The sequence below is a fragment of the Triturus cristatus genome, chromosome 12 (assembly GCF_964204655.1).
Source record: "Triturus cristatus chromosome 12, aTriCri1.1, whole genome shotgun sequence".
Taxonomy (NCBI): Eukaryota; Metazoa; Chordata; class Amphibia; order Caudata; family Salamandridae; genus Triturus; species Triturus cristatus.
This window is the reverse complement of record NC_140595.1, coordinates 27,659,500-27,679,687: the sequence shown is the minus strand read 5'-3', so window position 1 is coordinate 27,679,687 and position 20,188 is coordinate 27,659,500. Positions and strand designations below refer to the sequence as shown.

The following is a 20,188-nucleotide window of genomic DNA, read 5'->3' as shown; positions in this document are numbered from 1 at the left end:
CCATACATTGCTGTGCATGTGATCCTAGTGAAAGGAGACAGATTTGTGAAAGCTCCTGAATCGCTGCACGTTGGCAGCAGAGGAGAGTGCTGTGAAGGGTGTGATTGGTGTGATGATGACAATGCACACTTAAGCCGATGAGGACAGCACAATCCGCACTTCTGGCAACAATTCACAAGGAGCACCAGAACCCACTACTGAACATGGAGACAGCAGTACTATGAGGGTCTTGTAAACCACCGCCACCTCCGCTGATGTTGAACGTAGACTTACAAAATGTACACAATGAATGCAGAGCTAAGCAGAAAGCCCCGTAATAACCGTTGAGCATAACCATCATGTCAAGGATCACGCCTTCACATCATGGGGAACACAAAGCTTCGCATGAACTGCGTGGGGCAGAGGACTTTGCACTTCACCATTAGTTTGGGTGTGTCCAACCACACAATAGTCTGAAAAAATAATGAGGTTCTGTGCCATCTACTTCAATTACACCTTCTGTGAAGGCAACAGTATAGGCGTTGAGTCCTTCCTCAGCTGTAAAGTGTGCAGAGAAGGGTTTTGTCTCAAAGTGCTGTGGTATCCCAGAAGACCACTGCCACTCATCATTTGTTGCTCCCTTCAAATGACCGATGGCATCAAATCATATCTTTTCAAGTCTCTCGCTGAAAACATCCTTTCACATCAGAGCCCCCAGCCCTTCCAAGGACCATCAATAAGGCAAAAACAAATCAATGTTTAGTTGTTAGCTCTTTAATTGCTAAGTTTATCATGGCTAAGTTTATAAATGTCAGTGAACATAAACGTGTTAAATGCCCACGAACATCATGCCTTTAGGTTATGAAGTTAGCTGTTTTACATGTTTTGAGCACTATATTCTCTTATGTATCCAAACAGACTTAATAAAATATATTCACATTAACAACAAAAAAAACAAATACAATCATCTGCATCGTTTTTACTGTACATATAAAGGATCACTTTCAAAAGGCTGAAAATCAATTTTGAGATTGGTTTTCATTACTGAAATTTGAGATTGGTTTGCATTTCTAGTTCACAGGAAATCACTTAGAAAATAAAACTTGGTATGCAAATATTGAAATTTACTCAAGGCAAACAGGGCTTTATTCCCCTCACATGGCAAGCAAGAGCATGTTTAAAGATCACTCTCCTATTTGTACTTCACACAAAAAATGTTTGAGGTTAACTTATGCCATTTGCTTTCCTGCCAAAGCGTGGTGATCATAACCACTTTCCTACAAGCGCGACTGCTTAAACGAAGCCTGGTCAGTGCCCCTTTATTTAAAGGGACTGGAGCATAGGAAGCATACTCACCCATAAGTACATCTGCTTCTCACAATTTGCTGAGAGGTGCCTCCACTCAACATTTGTAATTTGTTTTACCCATCAATGCCTTTGCGAGCACCAGCACATTCATTCTGATGGGCCTGGGAACTAGACTTATAAGGTCTGCAGAAGCAGCACCAAACTGTCTTGTCTACCCTCCGAGCTTTTAGCTTGTCAAATAGCTTAAACCTTTGGAGGGGTATTGGCAACTGTGGAAAGGTATTACTGGGTGGATCTACCTGTAATTACTGATTGACCCTACAATTCCCCATTTCTCGGTGCACGATAGAGAGCGCGGCTGCACTAGACCATCTAGCGTGTCAGTGTAAATGAGGCCCACTAGTCACATTGGTGTGGGGCTACTTCGAGCCAGCGAATATACATGAACAGAGAGTGAGTGTGAGCTGATGGAAACGCTATGGTGTATGGGGGGGGCATCAACAAGAATTGCAAACTGTGGGACTACTACCGTATTGCAGCACATGCAATCCTTCCATTATGATCATCCAGCGCAAACTGGTCAGGGAGATCCTAAGTCACAGGGCTAGTGCCAATCCAACCAGAATGTCTACTGGGAGGAAGTGGGTCATGCAGCCTTTTACCTCCGAGTGTCTTGTTCAGACCATCCACCACAGACGGACATCACAGCGGCTGGAACCTTGCCTAAGCAAATTTAGAGAGCCTGTAAAACTCACAAGCCTTGTTTTTCAGTGCGATGTTGACTTGTGTTACATACAGATCTCTTCCACTGCATTAAGCAGCGGTGGCTGGTGTCGGGCTATGATCAGCCACAGCAAGGTTATGTCACTTGACCAGTGAAAGTTTGTCTCACCTTTCCTTTTGCGTTTAGTACCATACTTCTCTTTTTACTGTTCTCTTTAGAGCACCTAGTCCAATTCCAAGACTTGACAATTTGTAGCAGGGTAGGCGTCTATACCAGGTGAAAGATTTTCCTTGAAAACAACTGTTTGCTCTTCATACAATAGTGAGAAACTTAAACAAGAAATCGCTTAAGTACCTTCAGAATATTTCCAAGAAATCGTTCAGTCCCTTCATCAGTCAAATGGATTCCATCCTTGCGATACAAATGTGACAAGTTATGTAGAATGTTTTTGTCGTGATCCACACACAAAAAGTGATATTCAGAAAAATAAGCCGAAACAGCTCGATTGACATTACGCCGAGCAAGTTCTATTTTGGGGTTATCCACTGTGGAAAATAACCATCTTTTGCGTTGAGCAATTCGTGAAAAGACAAAACGTGTGGCCGGAAACATTTCTCGCAAAACATCCAGGTCTTTTTTGACCACATAGGAAATATGGGAAGCAGGAAGGTAGCCAAGATCTGCGGCACCCACATGCAAAACAATTACACCAGGGTGCTCACTTTGTTCATGATATTTGGAAAGTGTAGGGCGTACGTCTCCCCACTTCATGTCTCTAAAGCCAAGCCACTTCACTGTCATGCTAAGGTTTTCTGCAAAATAATTCCGTATAGCGTATCGTTGTGCCCAATAGATCCAGGAATCACCAACAATCCAGCATGTAAGGACGGTGTCGCCCTCCTTCAATCTGGCAGAACCATGCGAACCCTGTATTCGGTTTGGTGCTGGGAAGGAGTCTTTAGGGGATAAAAGAAAAAACAGTATGTGATCATTTGGCTAGTGTGAGGTTTACTAACAGTACATTGGAGAGCATTCTTTTATCAAGTGGAATAATTATTTCTGCAAAACTTTTGGAATTACTGATGCATTTGACGTGAACAGAGTTGTTAATTTGTTTATTTCAATGGAAAAAGAAAAAAACAGTTATTGAATTGCTAAAGCAGGCTTTTGGGAACATGCAACATATGCATGGCCACAAATACATGCATGTTTTAAAATATGAAAGTACTAGGTAACTAACTGCTGCTGTGCATATGATTGCAAATATCCACTTTTTTAGTTAGAAAAAATCCACTAAAAGTAGGCATACATTAAAAACGCATGGATTTCTGTTATGGGACCATTATATGGCAACAAACACTTATTTATGTTTACGAACAGTCATTTTTGGTTATAAAGAAAACAAAATCAGAAAAACAAACATACACCGTCAACAGATTTTGGGCAAAAAATATAACAGATATGCACAAGAATTATATTTCATTGCAACGGGCTAAAACACCTGCATACCAGGAGAATGCTTTAAGAGAAAGCTGAAAAAAAGAAAATTATTACCAATATCTAAGAGATGGCGGCATTAAAATAAATTGAAAAACCACATGCTGCACTATAATTTACAAAACATACTTCCATAAGATGGGTGTGACGCAGCACTGCACAATCAGAAATAGAACATGACACCTGCATGAGCTGTGCAACTTGTGAAACCAGGATTTCGGACTTCTGAAATCCCTATGGCATCCGGAGTAATAACTAATGAAAAGCACAACAACCGGGCCAAGAGGGAATGCTGTAGACAAGAGGCAAATAAAAAGTTGCTGTGCTTCATGCAGCAGCTCACAATTTCACCATCTGTAAAAGGCTGCATGAGTCTGCTCTGAACAGAAAGGGGAGACGGATGGACGGACGGACGGACGGACAACTAGGGACACATTTAGCATGTTAAACAGCATAAACATTTGCCATCTTTGTGTATTTGCCAAAAGACACACATCTTGTGGTGAACACAATCTGGCTATTTCACAAAGCACACTAAAGTATATTAAATTGCACTGCAGCCTTGAAGGGAATCCCAGTGCTAAAGGAATATCAGTAGGGAGACCGCAAGCACAAACTTAGGACAGGCTGATATCCAAGGCCGTGTTTTTTTTACAAAACAAGATGTGGAGTCATATTTAAGTTTTTACTGATATGCAGATGGTGAGACTAACCCTCCATTAGGAAGCAGATTTCAGACCTTGGCTGTGCGGTAAGAGAATGCACGACCATATTTTCGAACTTGTCTGATCCCTGAAATTAGCAGGAGGTGGGCCTGGGAGGATCGAAGAGTACATCACGAGACACATCTGTGAAATCTCTCTCACAAAAAGGCTCGGCCTATAACATGGAATGCTTTTGAACAAATGGAAGGAAATCAGAAACGATTATGTTACTTACCCTGTAAACATTTGTTCTTGGCATGTAGTGCTGTAGATTCACATGCTTTGCTTACTCCTGCCATCTGGTGTTAGGACCAGATGTGTGCAAGTTGTTGTTCTTCGAAGAAGTCTTTCAAGTCAAGAGGTAAGGTAACTCCTCCTCCTGATAATAGTGAGCATGGGCATCAACTCCATTGTTAGATTGTTTTCCCGCAGGAGTGTGAGAATGGAGTATAAGTATTAGTGAAGAGATGTCCATGCATATGTAAGTATAGATAAGAACTGCAACAACCATAGGTGTCTGGGGAGGAGAGTGGGCGCATGTGAGTTTACAGCACTAAATGCCACAAACAGATGCTTACAGGTTAAGTAACATATTCCATTCAAGGCATGTGTGGCAGTAGATACACATCCTGCATAGACTGTAAAGCAGTCCCTCTTCAAAAGTGGTGGCTATCCTGTTGGTGTTGCAGTTGTTTGAAAGAGAGTACGTAGCACTCTCTGTCCTACATTAGTTTGTTGAGATGCCAGAACATCCACACAATAGGGCTTAATGAAAGTGGGGCCAAGAATTGGGGTTAGAGCAAGCCCAACGCTGTTCAATGGAGGATCTTCTTTTGGGAAAAGGCTGCAGGCGTCGGAAGGTGCAGGAAAAACACCAGCGACAGCACAGGTAAGTTGGGATGCAGGGAGCCACAGGAGCGCCGCTGGTCAAGCTCCTCAAAGCCCAGGGGTGCCTTTAGACGTCACATTTCTTGAAACAGGGCCCGTCGCAGTGGGGGGAGGGGGACCCTTCAGGTTCACACTGCAGGCACAGTCGTGGAGGTCAGGAGCAATGGATTCGGAATCCGGATCGCTGGGGTGACTTCAAGGGCCAGGAGGGCTACTCAGGCCATGGGCGTCGGGTGCAGAGTGGGCAGGAGAAGCGGATCCACTTGGATCCGGAGTCCTTGGGACTTGTTTCTTCTTGGATAGCTCCCTGTCCACAGGAGATTGGAGTATTTTTCGAAGGCAGGAGTCTTCCCAGGGTTCTCAGAGGTTGCTGTCTGCAAGACTGGTCACAGGTTTGCAGGAGACAGGCTGGCAGGTCTGGGGCCAAGGTAGTCATCGTCTTCAGTCTTCTCTGCAGGGTCGTCCTCTTTCTTCTTAGGTCGTTGCAGATCTGGTTTCTAGGTCTGGGGGAGCCTCCTAAATACTAAATTTAGGGGGAGATTTAGGGGAGTATTGTGCCACCCTCCTGTGAGAGGGGGTATAGACCTAACCCTGATTGGAGGAGTCTCCTCATCTTCAAGATGGGAGGGGACTGGAAAGTGTACTTAACTTTTCTTCCTCCACCAGGAGTAAAGTTAGCCAAGGTGGGCACACCTCCTAGCTTTTCTATGTTTTCTCAACAAAAGTGGTGGTGGGGGGTAACCCAGGGGCTGCCATCTACTGTTAACAGCAGAAGCTGGTATCTCTTTACACAGGAAGCAGGCCTACGAAGCTTCCCCTTCGAGCACTGGCCCATCCTGGGGGAGGAGGTTTGAGCTCCGTTGCAGGGTGTAGGCTCCTGTCTGCATCTCATTCCTGGTGGTCCAGTAAGAGAACACTCTGATCTTTTGCTGCTCTGTCTCTCTTGCCTCTTTTTCTCTTTCTATTTTTCTTCTCATTTCTTTTCTTCTTTTTCCTGAGCCGTATTTCCCCTCCGCTGCTGCCCCCCCCCCCCCCCAGTGTGTCCTTCCCGCCTCCCAGCTGACCCGCCCTCCCCCGATCCGGACTTTATGGTGGCCACTGTGCAGCCGTGCAACTGCCACTCCATAGGCAAGCCCGTCTACTACCCATGCCAGGGACCCTGGTCCTCCGACTCGCTCTAATACAACTCCAGCACCCTCCACACTCTCAACCCCGGACGCAGCAACAACTGCCAGCTTTCGACTCCAAGCAACACACAAGGCCTGCTCTCCTGTCTACACTGCCGCTGGACCTTCACCCAACTCCGTCCACCAGCAGCAGCCCCCGGCCTTCCGAACTCCACAGCTCACAAACCACTCCACTACATCCTTCTCCACGTGCGCTCGATACACAAGCATGCAATAGAAATCTGGGACCTCCTCAACAGAGCCCTCCTCAACTCCTATGGGCCAGACGTCGCCTTTCTCACACAAACTTGGACCAATGCCAACTCCGCGCTCGACATCACCACTGCCATTCCAGATGGATACAAGATCCTGTGGAAGGACCCCCCATCCGCCTAGGAGGAGGCATCACCATCGTCCACAAAAGCACCATGACGACCACCAGCCCGGACGACACTATGAGCCTCATGGAGCACCTTCACTTCCAGATCCAGTCCAACCCTCAAACGGCTCTCCATGGAACACTCATCTATAGGCTGCGCCGGTCCCCGAGCACCATTCACCAATACCATCACCTATCTCATCACCCCCCATCACCCCCACACACTACATCCTACTTGGAGACCTAAACTTCCACCTGGACAAGCACGACAACCCTAACATCATTGCAGTGTGCCATGTCGACTTGGTAACTGTGTCACCTCACAGGGGCATGCCAGCTGCAGTGGCATGGTCCTAGTGAGGAGCCCCAGGGGCCCCTTTTCAGCATCTAGGCCCTAGGTACCTAGGGTACCACGTACAGGGGGGAAGAAGTACTAATTGTGGACATGTTTTTGGGAAGGAACACTGATACTGGGAACCTGGACATCAGGGACCCAGTACTCTACAGTCAAAGTTGCATCAAAAGCCATTCAAAAAGTGGGGATGGGGAGGGGAGGGAATTGACTTCGGCACTAGAGACCTTCTACGAATGCAGTCATTCTCATCATCAGAAGACGCAACATCTGGCAAAGGGAAGCAGCCTTTAAAATGCCATTGCTCTCATCTCCCAATTTGTGTAGCAGCAGCAACACCACCTGTTGAGTGTTCTTCAGTCATTCTGATATGGAAAGATGAGAACGCTGCAGATGCACTGCAACCACTGCTAAACATCTGATAAATACCCTTAGGTGCAGTACTTTGACCTGTTAGCGTTGCCTACTTACCACAAATCTGAGATAGCAGTGATGCGCAGGATGTACGGGCATATGGAAGTAGGTGTCCCGGAAATCGAAGGTCGCCATATGATCTTTCCAAGGCAGCAGAATTATGTTCTGCAAGGTGATCATCTTGAAGTGCTCTGACACTGATTAATGGGTGAGTAGCCTACGGTCTAGTATTGGCCTTAGTGTTTCATCCTTCTTGGGAATGAAGAAGTACAGCCAATATACTCCTTGCCCTCTATGGTGCGGTGGAACAACTTCTAGTGCACCATTGTTGAGAAGTACTTGCACCTCCTCCTGCAGCATCCTTTGATGTTCTTAGCTGATTGTTTGGCAGAGAGTTGTTATGTATGGTCTTGTGGTTTGGAATTCAAAGCAGAATTTATCCTGGATGGTAGATAGGGCCCACTTGTCTGAGGTCATTCTCATGGCCCCAAACCCCATCCCCCTCACTGTGGAAGGTATAACCTTATTCTTCCCTCAACATGTGTTATGTGATCAGGTGAAGAATGACCATGTCACTGCTTGGATGTAGAGGTGGCCCTTCCTCTACTTGTGCTGTGGCCGTATGTCTACAAAGTCTGTTTCTCTTGAAGGAACTGTTGCTGCTAGAAGCTATGGTGATCCTCTAGTGCAGCACTCTGGCCTCTCTTCTCGCCTGCTGGCTCTGAAAACCACGCCTGCCAGTTGGCATTGGAAATGCCCCACAATCTTATCTGTCTCCCTGTCCTTCTTGGTGTTTCTAACATTGAGTCTACTCTCCATTAAATAGGACAAGATGTTGCTTTACTTTTGGGCAGAAGCCTGTGACCCTAAGCCATGAATGCATTCAGAGAAGGTCTCTCGCGCCAATGTCAAGTGCCGCAGTGTTTGCTGCATCAAGAGCATCATATGTTGGGAATATACATTATCTTGCATTCCTGCCCCAATTATTTGCCCCTTCTTGTGGTACATCTCTGGCAGATGTTTCACCAGCTTATCCATGTCTTCTCTGTGGTACCAGTCACTCCTTAAGAGTAGTACCATTGAGTTTGTGATGTGCCACTGTGCTGCTGCTTTTACAGCCACTCTCTTGCCTGCTGCATCAATTATGTGGCTCTCTTTATCGGATGGTAGAGCTCCCCACTGCGATGTTCATGGGACCTCTTTCTGGAAGTCTGAACCATCACACAGTCCGGTGGTACTTGGCCTCCTACATACAAGGCATCCTCCAGCACCACCTTATATTTCTTGTCGACTTTTGGGGTTACAAACTTTGCTTTTACAGGGTCCTTAAAATTTGCCACTGCGTACTTGGTCATGCATTTTAGCATGGTCAAGAACTGTGCCCACCTCTCCTTCTTGGAGGGGGTTTCCACCAGAGAGTCACCTTCCTTACATTATGGTGATCTGCACCCTCTGGATGACTACGTGATACGCTGTTGTGTCTTCAGGCCTTGAAGCCTTTACTGGTCAGGGTCTGAACGATGGATCTTCCAGGGGGTCTTGGCTGTGGTCATGCAAGAGGTCATCTCCCTCATCCGTTGGGACAGGGTTTTAGTATGGACCATGAGGATCCAGTTCATGATCATGGACAGAATCAGTGACTGTGACTGCTGAGGTGAAGGCGAATGAGCTGGTGACTGTGCTAGAGATTTAGGGCTTGCGTCTCTAGGCCAGTGGTTTTAGTTATGGGAAATTATTTAAAGTTCTCAGGACAGGTCTCTCGCTGTGGGGCATGCAAATTATCTGTCCTGTGCCAGGATGTATGTATATTTTTCTCTACTTGACATCACTCTGTTCAGGCAGCTACACTGAGGGTGTTGGTTTACTCGATGTAGACACAGGCCAAGGCAACTTTCAAAGCTGACTTTAGAGTGGACGTCGATGCTGAATCAAGTGTTTTGGTGCCTCACACCATGAAGGTATTTCAAGGGTCAGTGTCTTGTGTTTGAGGCCTGTCTGGAGCCCAGAAGAGCTGTTGATTCTACCTGTTGAGGCCTTTTCCACACAATATCTCTTGGGGTCTAATCCCAGAGGGAAGCTCCTAATATGGTGTGGATGCTGTGAATGCAGTAAGTATCCTGGGTATAGGTTTCACTGGGTGCAATGGAGATGGCCGATCTTCATGAAGTGTGCTCCATCACGCATGCACTGCCCACAAATCATTCTTGTAAGACCTGGCTTTGGAAAAAACCTCTGGTCTTCGTTGATTCCTAAGGGGTCGTCGTACCTAGACTTTTTTTTAATTAATTGAAGGGGATTCTGGTATCTGAGTCGGAGGACATGTATTTTGTAGTACAACCTTCCCAGAGCTCTGAAAAACACATCCGAACTCAATGGTGGGGAACAAAAAACTAAGATGGAGTCTTTGTCCTGGTGGATTGTGGTTTTGGGGAAGGATCCTTTAGAAGACAAAGAACCTGCAACAGCCATGCCCAACAGTAATAGCAGGAGTGTGCAAAACATTTGATTTACAGCTTTATATGCTACAAACAGAAGAGTGATAAAAACATTGAGTGGATATTGTATTACAAATTAATGGTTATTCAAAGTACAAATGATTCCTTGTGAACCCTGTTTCTTTTGCTTTTCCTGAGAAGATGGCGACTATATTGGGTGTGGTTGTATTTGCAATGCACCTATCGCCACTGGTATTGGTTGTCCTTGAGAAGTCGAAGAGACCCCATGGCTCTTGCTCTGTTACTGCCCTCACCCAGCTAGGCTTATACTTACTGGCATCTGTTCTGGGGATGTATCCAGAGTCCAATGCCTGATTCGGATTCCATTTTGGCTTTCCTTGACCCCAGCCACCTGGAAAAAACAAAGACGACAGAAAAAGCTTATGGTTGGTATATGAACTGCACTTCCATTTCATTTCAGAACAAATAAGGCACAGTAGCCCTCCTGAGGAATGATCCATACCAGAGACACAAACAAAAGACAAATACTAATAAACTGCTCAAACTGTACAGTCTGAGGGGACACTGATCTGGCACGTGGCACCCAACGGGGGCAGGCTTACCATGTATCAGGCTCTGACCACAAATTCTATAACAAGAACCCTAAACCCAACCTAAATTCTCAGCACTTAGTGGAAAGCAAAGTGACTTGTGACTTAATTCGCATAACTCTGCATCCAATCACCCAGTAAGTGAAATGGTGCCATTCCTACATTAGCAGTGGAAAAAGTCCTTAGATGATCTACAGTATCACACTCATGTGTGTTGTACACAGAGACTGTACCAACCACTATGGTGCTTAAGGTTCATATTATTCTTCAACTGTCTGGAAAAATTACCTACCTTCGGTAATGATCTTTCTGGTGGATAATCTTTTTACCAGCAGATTTCCCACTTGCTGCATATCAAGAGGTGCCAGTCTAGATTCTGCATTGTTTCATAGCTCTCTAATGCCAGTAGAAGGCACTAGCTCCATGTCGATGCAGGAAGACATGCCAGAGTGACTTCACTTCGGCTATATATTGACCACCTTGGCGTACTGACTTTAGTTCTCTGCCCATTTTTTCCGTGCCCTTCGAAGCTAAGACACTCCCACGGTGCTGAGTGTTGTGCGGACCGACCTCTAAAGGAAGACTAATGCTGCTGCTTCCTCTTTTTTTGTGGCACTTTTCCCTTAAAGATTTCGAAGCTGGAGAGATGGGCAATTTGGATCTCGGCCGAGATTGGTACCGAACCAAACAGTCGTCATGGACCCAGGCCATAAAGAGCTTTGCCTAACACCACTTGATTACCTTGGGCTGCATAATGAGACATTAGTCACACAATCTTGTATCATGCTCTGTGCCCAGACACCACAAGCAAATGTCATGGGCAAGCGTGAAGGACATCATCCCATCACAAACTCTACAAGTTTTGAACACTGAACGTTTAGTGGGAAACATCCCTGCTCACTTTTTTGTCTCTAAAATCGTGCGTGAATCCTCTCCAAGAAGAGAGCTAGCTCTGGATCGGCAACAAGTAGGCACGAAAAAAAAGGAACAGAAGTCAGGATGCCAGGGTTTGTAATTTATGGATCCAGTGTGGTCATGCCAGCGCCCACCACCGCCATGGAAGAGTTTTTGAATCTGGATCTAGGCTGTCACCTGGAATATTCGAAAGGCGAATGAACAATCTGTAGGTATAAGTAACCATCAAAAACAAGAGTTTCATTTTTAGAGTAATAGAAAAAAGAAGTTTGACAGATTTCACATAAAAGGCAATCCATATTATGATGGACAGAATGTTGAACAATGTCAAACATTCACCCCAGTACAACAATCTGTCCCTAAATCCATAGTTTATTTTCTCCTCACGCAATTCCAGTTTAAACCCAGCCATATGCAAATCAGTCTGGACTCTGCTGTCCAAGGGAACAGTCCAGCCGAACTGCCAGGTCATGTCCTCCCTGGGCTGGAAACAAGCATCATGGGACTGGGGTGGCTTAGTGAGCAGAAGACGATGATGGATTCAACCCAGATCTGTGACTGGGAGGTGAGTTTCTGAAAAGTTTCAGCACTTGGTCCATCATCTTATTGTGTTTTCTATGTTGCCCCTTAGTGGCCAAGGTATGCCCAGACGTGGGTCCCTTGCTTTGCCACTAAATTTAAGCTAGCCGGGCTAATGAGGGGTGAAACCCCGAAACCGGTCACATAACGCTTGTTTCTGGTCCAGGGAGGACCTGGCCTTGCATTTCGGGCTGGACTGTTCCCATGAGGAGCAGGGTCAAGACTCATTTGCATATGGCTGGGTCCAAACTAGGGTGGCTTGGTGAGCAGAAGAACGATTATGGATTTAACCCAGATCTGTGACTTGGGGTGAGTGTCTGAAAAGTTTCAGCACTCTAGGATAATTCAATCAGGGCTCCTACATTTCCATTACAACCTGTTGATGCAATTCCTTGTAAAACACACAAGCTGAAGGCAACAATGCTTATTATCTTTAGACGTTTTGTTGCAGCCCAAGGGTGTGATAAATAGGTTCTACATTGTGCAGACCAATTTCTGCCTTCTTAATCAGGCCTGTGACCTGACAAATCTAGTTCATTATGATGTAAGGTCAGATTTGTGGGCTCTTGCTTACTAAATGCTTGAAGGGGAATGCTCCTGTCCCTCTTGTTTTCTCTGATGTCTTTTTTATTATTGATGTGCTTCACATGTTAGACCTTTCTTCACCTGTCACTCTTACATGCCTTATCCCTTCCCTTATTACATGCCCCATCTCTCTCATCATACTCTCGTGAAACAGTCTCTCATTTGTTTTTTCCTCACTTTCACATCCCCTTCTGGTGCTACTCCTCATTACAAATTACCCTCATAAATTTAGCCCCCACACCCTCTTGTTCCCTCTATGCTCCACATACACTTTGCTTATTCTACCACCTTTACCTTCTCTCATCCTCATTACCAATGTAAATTGCAGTAGCTATAAAGAACAGACTACTGTGACCTATTCTGGGAAGTGACCAAATATATTTGTCAAGTTTTAAAAATAATTAGTTTGAATTTCTTATTTCGGTGGAAATGGCACATATTTAGGGGCTCATCTTCTAATCCTTTTGCTCCAATAGTTGGCTTTAAGTGTCATGTGAGCCGGAGGGGGCAGGTTGGTGTGATTATAAAGTTTGTCAATTTGTGTTTTGTTAAAACTACAAGTTTTAACATGAAACAGTTCAGTATTCTTCATGACAAATTCGAGAGATTTTCAGTGTTGATGAAACAAAATGTAAAGATAAAGTTGATAAAATCACAGTGTGTGGACAGTAACGCAAGAAGTGTGACCCCAAGTAACTCTGAAGTATGTATAAGTGAAAGGATAGTAGAAAGATACGGTTGCTATCAATATGGCAATCCTGCCCAAATCAACATGTTTCAAGTGCAGCACAATTTGCAGCGTTTGCCATTCGTCCAAGAGCTGACAAATGTACATAGAAATAAAAAAAAAAGAATTAAATACATGTGCCATGCCTAACTAAGCAACATCTTTAAACTAAAATTCTTTGACTGTCGCGCCTGAAGGGGAAGGGACTATGCATTTGATTTGAATACTTACTTTCTTGGCTTGGAAAGTGTTGATGCTTCACATAACCGGTCTGCTTCCAGGCCTCTGACTGGGAGGGCTGGATTCTTGCCGTCTCTGGCTTTTCAGAATAACCAGTGGCCATGAGCTGAGAGTTGGCAGGCTCCTTCGAGAGCTGTAGCACAGGCTCCGTGGGCTTAGAAGGCGTCGGCGCAGGCTCAATAAGCTTCGATCGTTGAGGCACCGATTCTTCAGGCTTAGAAGGCTGTAGTGCAGGCTTCGCGTTCTTGGCGTCCTGAGGATCCTGCTTTATAGGCGTAGAGTGTTGGGATGCATGCTCTTGAGGGTCAACAATGTAACAGTCAGGATCAGAGTCCGGATTAGAGCCTGGATCAGAGTCCGGATCATAGTTCGGATCGCAGTCCGGATCAGCGTTTAGAAATATCAGCGGCTTAAAACCGGCTGTTTGGGGATCCTGAAGTTTTGATGTCTGTGCCTCTGAATCGCGAGGGGCAGCTTTTCCAAGATTGTTGGATTTCACTGGGTCATGACTTTGGGCGAGGCGGAATTCTTTGAGTTTCATTTGATAAAATTTGTAAGCTGAGCTACATTTCTCATTCAGAAACCTATGGAGAAAACAAAATTAAAACATTTAGTGTGTCACAAAGATATGCTTTGTTCATTTAACAATGGGCAGGGTTTATGAAAGCGATATGAAATTATAGTCAAACAATATTACAGGAAGTGAAAGCGATATGAAATTATAGTCAAACAATATTAAAGGAAGATTTTTGCAATGCACAAATAGATGTAACTACAAATAAAAGAAATGTTCAGGACTGAGAAGCAGCAGCATATCGATTTTAACAGCACAGAAGCATTTGGACAGGTTACCTATCTGTACCTATAGTTCTATTGTCCTGGCATTTTTCCAAGATTCATTGGCCGCGAACACTCCCCACTGTCAGTCTTGAAAGCCCTAGTTTTTTTTTCATATAACAGCTTTATTTAGTAGATCCTTCCAGTGCATCTTCGCGCTTTTTAAGCTGCTAATCAATATTTTAAATTTGTTGCGACAGTCGCTTACGGTGCATCAATGCCTCTTAGAGTTGGCCCTTTCAGAGTTTCACATGAACTGATAGCATACTAAGCGTTATTTGCCTCGGAGGGAAGTGCGATAGAACTGTGACCGCAAACGTCCCTTTTATTAATGTTTTTTCTTACATGTGAGGCCCCCACTTGCCGAAAGAGCCAGTGGGTTCGTGGAGCAAACAACATAGGAAGGGAGCCCCGTGTCCTATAATGGTGGTTGTAACTGAAAATGTTCTGTTGCGGCCAGCCAATAAAAGTGATTAGCTTCAGCATAGCAACATCGGAGGCAATTGCTGGAGGCAGGGACATATGTACTTTGTAATTTCGTAGGAAGTTAGTTATGCTCTATGGAGTATATTAAACATAGTAAATTTAGGTCCCAGGAGGGTTGGGGCAGCTACCTTCTCTCACTGATTGACTTTAGGTCAGCCAATGAGAAAAGGCAGCAGTCCCAATCTCGTCACAGAGTGGGATGGGGTCAATGAGACTGCTGACCCCACCCCACTCTCTGACGAGGTGTCACTGATTGACACTCGGCCCTGGACATTTGAAGGCTTAAAACTGAAGCGACCAAGTCCAAGGCAATGGATAACGCTCCCCCTCGTCACGAGGGCAATGAGGCTCTTTTGCCAGGCTGAGGCGGTCACGCCAAGAGGGCTGTGAAATCCTCAGCCTGGCCAGGCAGCCGGGAGCATGCGCATTCATCGCATGTCCAGCTCCCGGCTGCCTGACCTGAACAAGAAGAGCGTCTGCCAGACTCAATTTTGTTCAGCCCGACAGACACTCTTCTTGCCTGGAAAAGAGAGGGGGGGGGAGAGGGGGGGGTCCCTCAGCCTGTACGAACAAACCTCTGCTGGTAACCAGTTGCCTGAAATATTGATTTGGATTGTGTCAGTTTTTGAACAACTAATAAATAACTGGCTGGTGGTTCAAGAACGGTTTTGGCCACAGCCTGTTAGGCGGCTATGTCAAAAACCTCAGGACGACTTGATATCATCTAAGCGCCAGCACCCTGAATGAGGAGCTCGCATTGGCTTTCATAGTTCATTGCAGTATCCATGGAATTGTCTTGATCCCATGTGTTGGGCTCTAAGATAAGAGTGAAGGAACAGCTACTTTCTCCAATACATAGCAGTAGTTCTACTAGGGTGCGGGAAATTAAATTAAGTTGAGCTGGGGATTCTGATCTGTCAGAGGTGACCGGAGCCTTTTACCCAGATCCATTTCCATCTCAAATGCAGCTGCACAAAGTCTCGTTTTTTGAGGAACTGGACAAGTCATCCCTCTGCTCCAGGCAGGATCAAAAGGTACGACCTTCTCCCCCAAACGCTGATGGGACAGGATCACACCGGACACCTTTGCCCTGAATACTGAAGGGTAGCCTAGTTAGGGTCAGCCAGAAGTAGCTATGTATTGCACACAGTCACATCTTTGAAGTTGAGCAAAATAAATGCACACTCAACAAATCACAAAGAGATTAATAATAAAATGTCTTTGTGAAAATAGCAAATTTAGCTTGGGGAGCAAACATCGATGAGAATGACAAATGAAAAGCTATTTGTATAAACTCACTTCAGGACCACATAACAGGAAACAAAAATCTTCTTTCAATTGGAACAAAACAAGTAGCATCTGAGGAGATGCAGGCGCTTCTGGGTGTTGACAACACGCACAAGTACTCTATGACTGAGGCACGGTTAAACTTAAACTTCCTCATGCTTCTACAAGCCTGTTCTAGCGTCTCATAATTGTTATGCCACCAATTTGTTTAAAATCAGCCAATAACATTTCCCCTCTTGCTTTCTGGCTCCAGCTTTTGGGCAATACAGTTTCATCTCCACACCAGGAAATGATCCAACACTTTCCAGGGCCACTTAATGCAAGGCTGAAGGATAAAAAGGACCGATCCATCTCACTAATGTATGAGCGGACAAGATGGCCAAGAATGCTCACCAGAACTCTGGGTTTTTGGAAATCACGGTTAAATCAAAGTCCCCTTCAATATCATTGCCATCTTCAACAAGGAACCGAGCCAGATTTTCTGCAGTTTCTTTTGTGTCGTCATCAACTGCGAAGAATGAAAAATAAATCAATTAACATTTCTTTTTGTTAAAGCAGATAAACTATGCTACATGTGTCTATTACTTTTCTCCAAAACACAACGGAAGCAATTGCATGTAAGAAAATACAAAACTATCAACGGCATAATCAAATGACCGAGTGCTTTTAATTACCAAAATTGTACCTCCTTGTACAACCTGCTGTGTAAAACAAAATAATTCCCACATTAATTCAGTAAAACATGGACATGTTGTATCAGGAATGACTGTGCATGTCAGCAGGCTCCAGCAGCGTATCTCATATTTGAAGGATATCTGTAGCCCGTGTGGGAAAGAGTCTCCTTTCTGTATGATCACCCCCAACATTTGGGCTGATGCTGCCGTTTTTTCAACTCTGTAGTACACTGGGCCCTGATGTCCAGGCCTAGTACATCCGCTGACCCTTCAAAAGTGTATGTGCAATTGGCTAATCCCGGATTGGCGTGCTTTTCTTACGTATTAGACACTAGTATATGGTGCTTCAGGGCTAGTTGAATGTCACCAGTGGAACGCACCACTTTTGTGCCACCACTGTTATGAAAAAGTGAAAACATGGCTCTAGGTCTGCCACTGCATCCTTGTAGGCCAGCTTCTACTAGTCATGGCAAAATAACCCCATTTGCAATGTCCAAACCTTCCTTTTTAATATCTATACGTCACCCCTAAAGAAGGCCTTAAAAGCCTGTAGGAAAGGATGCCGAAATTATCTCTTTTATGTCTTGACAGCATAAACCCGTAAGCATAGTTTATTGTAGCTAAGCCGGTAGGCCCATTACCTAGCATGGAGGTCCACTAGCCCACAAGTGAAGTGCTAATGTCCATATGGGACCAGTGAATATGGTACTTCAAGGTATCAAATGAATTGTTGCATTCAACCCGACTTATTGCTGAAGTCTGATTTGAAATACATTTTTAGGGCAAAGGTGCGTTTAGAAAGCCGTCGCTTTGTTGCCCAAACCTCTGGTAGCCCTTTCTGGCAATCCACAGCAGTTGTACCCCAAGACAACAGGCTGCCCTCCTGCTCGGAAGTGTGGCACACTCAAAGGAACAGGCAACAAACAGTACTGTTGGTGGGAAGAGGAGTCACCTCCTCCAGCAGAATGACTACAGGGTGGTGGCTGCAGATGGCCCTGTTTCAAAGAGGCTACCGCCTCAGTAAAGCAAATGCAGATCACACCTTAGACTGTCCGCTCCTGTGTATCAGTAGACAGGAAGCCAATTGAAGATCCCGTTTTACAAGAAGAGTGGCTCATTATGCTGGGTACACTTTAGGAGTGTGCCAGGAGCACCACCCAGGGGAAGAATACTGAGGCATCTTGAATGCAAGCAGTGGAGGGCACTCTTGAGAAATGTTTTGGTCAAATCTCCAGGAAGTGATGTAAAGTGAAAAGGCTTGCCCCATAGGAACTGTTGCCCTATAGGCTGAAACTTACCACAAACACAAAGATGGCATAAAAGGGTCACCCCTTGCACATAGTCCTCGGATCACTGCTGGACTGGAAAGAAGACAGAAGGAGGATTGCACTGCTGCTCCATGGACCCAGGAAAGAGGGAATGCATCAAAGACTAGACTGGCTCGAGCCTGCTAAACTAGAGGGGCTTGCAAAGAAGATAGGACCAGGGGTGGCAACTTGCAGAACAGAGCTCCATTTGTGCCAGAACAGAAGAAGTGATTCCAGGCGCTAGATGGCTAACCTTCTGTTAAGCCTCAGGACCACAACAGCTAAGGAATCCTGTAACCTGAGAGCCCAGCGACCCAGGAACGCTGGCCCTCCTCTATACGCTAAAGTGCACCCTGGGAGACCAAGACTTGAACCACATGAGGTGCCCCTTAGGCCATGCAACTCATGGCTGAAGTCGGAGTGAACCCTGGTCCCTCACAAGAAAGATTTAGTTACCTGCAAGTAACTGCTGTAACCAGGAGACCAGCTGCGGCTAGACCTGCACTGGACTCCACTGGTGCATCATGGAAGATAAAATCCGAGGCGGGAGACGACCGCTGACGTTCGGGGACCTATGGGTGGCCCCAGGAAGACTGCACCTCTTCAGCATCCTCCTCAGGGCCGCTTCTTTACTGGACCGTGATAAAGAATAAAAATACAATGAGGACCCTAAGACTGCTGAACCCGACAGATAACTGTCTCCCTGGACCTGAGTGGTTGCGTTGACTGACTCCCAACTCGTTGTGGCCCGTTTAAGACCATTTTAGTAGCCATTCTAGCCCATTGGCTCAAAACCGCTAAGCTACTTATTATTTTTTACATTCTAAAGATAGAACTACACAATTGATTGTTGTTGTTTTGGTGTCCGTCTGTAGATAAAAATAAACTCTATTTTTATAAATTGGTGTCAGAGTTTTATTGAGTCGTATTTCTTACTTATTGTTTTGGTACTTAAAGGTTCTTTTCACTTCTTCCTTGGATTAAGCCTGGCTGTTCTGTGCCTCAGCTACACAGGAATGATCTAAAGGTTTTATTAAAGAACCTAAATGGACTTGCCAGAGATTGTGACATTATTACATGGTGAGGTCTCCCAACCAAACCCCATAATCCGCTTTCCTACACCTTGGAAAGGAGGGCATCGAGAAAAATGATAGAATTGTTACTAATGCAGGTCACAGTAAGGCTGAGCAATATAATTTGATTTGGGGATGCGTTCTTTTATGACATTTATATTTTAGGGTGGATCGGGTGTTAATAAGTGTGAGTTGTACATAATGGAATGGCTGTAGTGGTTGAAAGGAAGGGCTGTTGGCACTGTTGTTCATGAATTGCTGTATGGTGGTGGCAAGCAGAAAGAACATTTGGTGGGTGCACTGATAAGTGTCTGTGGCCTGAACGAGAAGGAGATATACTCCAGCAAGCAGTAAATAGGATATAGGAATTTCAAGGATAGGCTGTTTTAGCCTTTTGAGGTGCTGGAATTTCTGGCTTTGTAGGTCTAGAGCTTTCTATTGTTAACTTAACAAATGTAAATGTCCACTTTGATTGTGACTTTTCTCTGGGTGCCTGAGACAGGGCTATGTTGAGTCGATGCCATCCCCTTGTATTTCTTACTTTTTTTTAACACTGGTTTAACTGAATTGAAAGTTGTTAGGCTGTTTGGTTACGCAAGGAAAAAAGGAAGTTATTTGTTTTTCATTATGTCTTTGGGTTAGTGTGAAATTCAAAGGGATTTGTGAGTCTGCTCGCAAGCAAAAAATGTTCAGCCCCTTTCCATTATTTTTCAATGATGTGGATGCTGGATACAGAATAAAGCACCTGTCAGCTTGAGTTATCTGTAACAGGGAATTAAAACATCGGTGGTATTTGTTCAGGAATGCATTGTGATTACTGGGGCCAGGATACTTGGTTGAGGGATTGTAATGAAAACGTTACTCGCCTTCGGTAGCGCCTTATCTGGTAGAGACTCTATCTAGCAGCAGATCCTTTAGAATGTTTCCCAGGCGTCAGACTGGTTCAGGAAAATCTTGAGCAGATCACACACCCCACAGTGCAAGTTTTCCCACTAAACTGTTGCAGTACAATTTTGACATT

General features: G+C 45.0%; 1 protein-coding gene across 3 annotated transcripts in view; it reads right to left on the bottom strand.

The window, feature by feature from the left end:
• Positions 1-737: 737 nt before the first annotated feature.
• The window catches only part of LOC146772279 (uncharacterized), a 78,314-nt gene continuing 58,863 nt past the window's right edge, over positions 738-20,188 (bottom strand). For all 3 annotated transcript variants that reach the window (XM_085639651.1, XM_085639652.1, XM_085639653.1), the window contains 4 exons: positions 16,507-16,621; positions 13,495-14,087; positions 10,181-10,258; positions 738-2,967 (listed from right to left, as the gene is read on the bottom strand). In XM_085639651.1, coding sequence (XP_085495777.1) covers positions 2,342-2,967; positions 10,181-10,258; positions 13,495-14,087; positions 16,507-16,621 — 1,412 coding nt within the window. In that variant the 3' untranslated portion in view covers positions 738-2,341. The remainder of the gene's footprint in view (positions 2,968-10,180; positions 10,259-13,494; positions 14,088-16,506; positions 16,622-20,188) is intronic.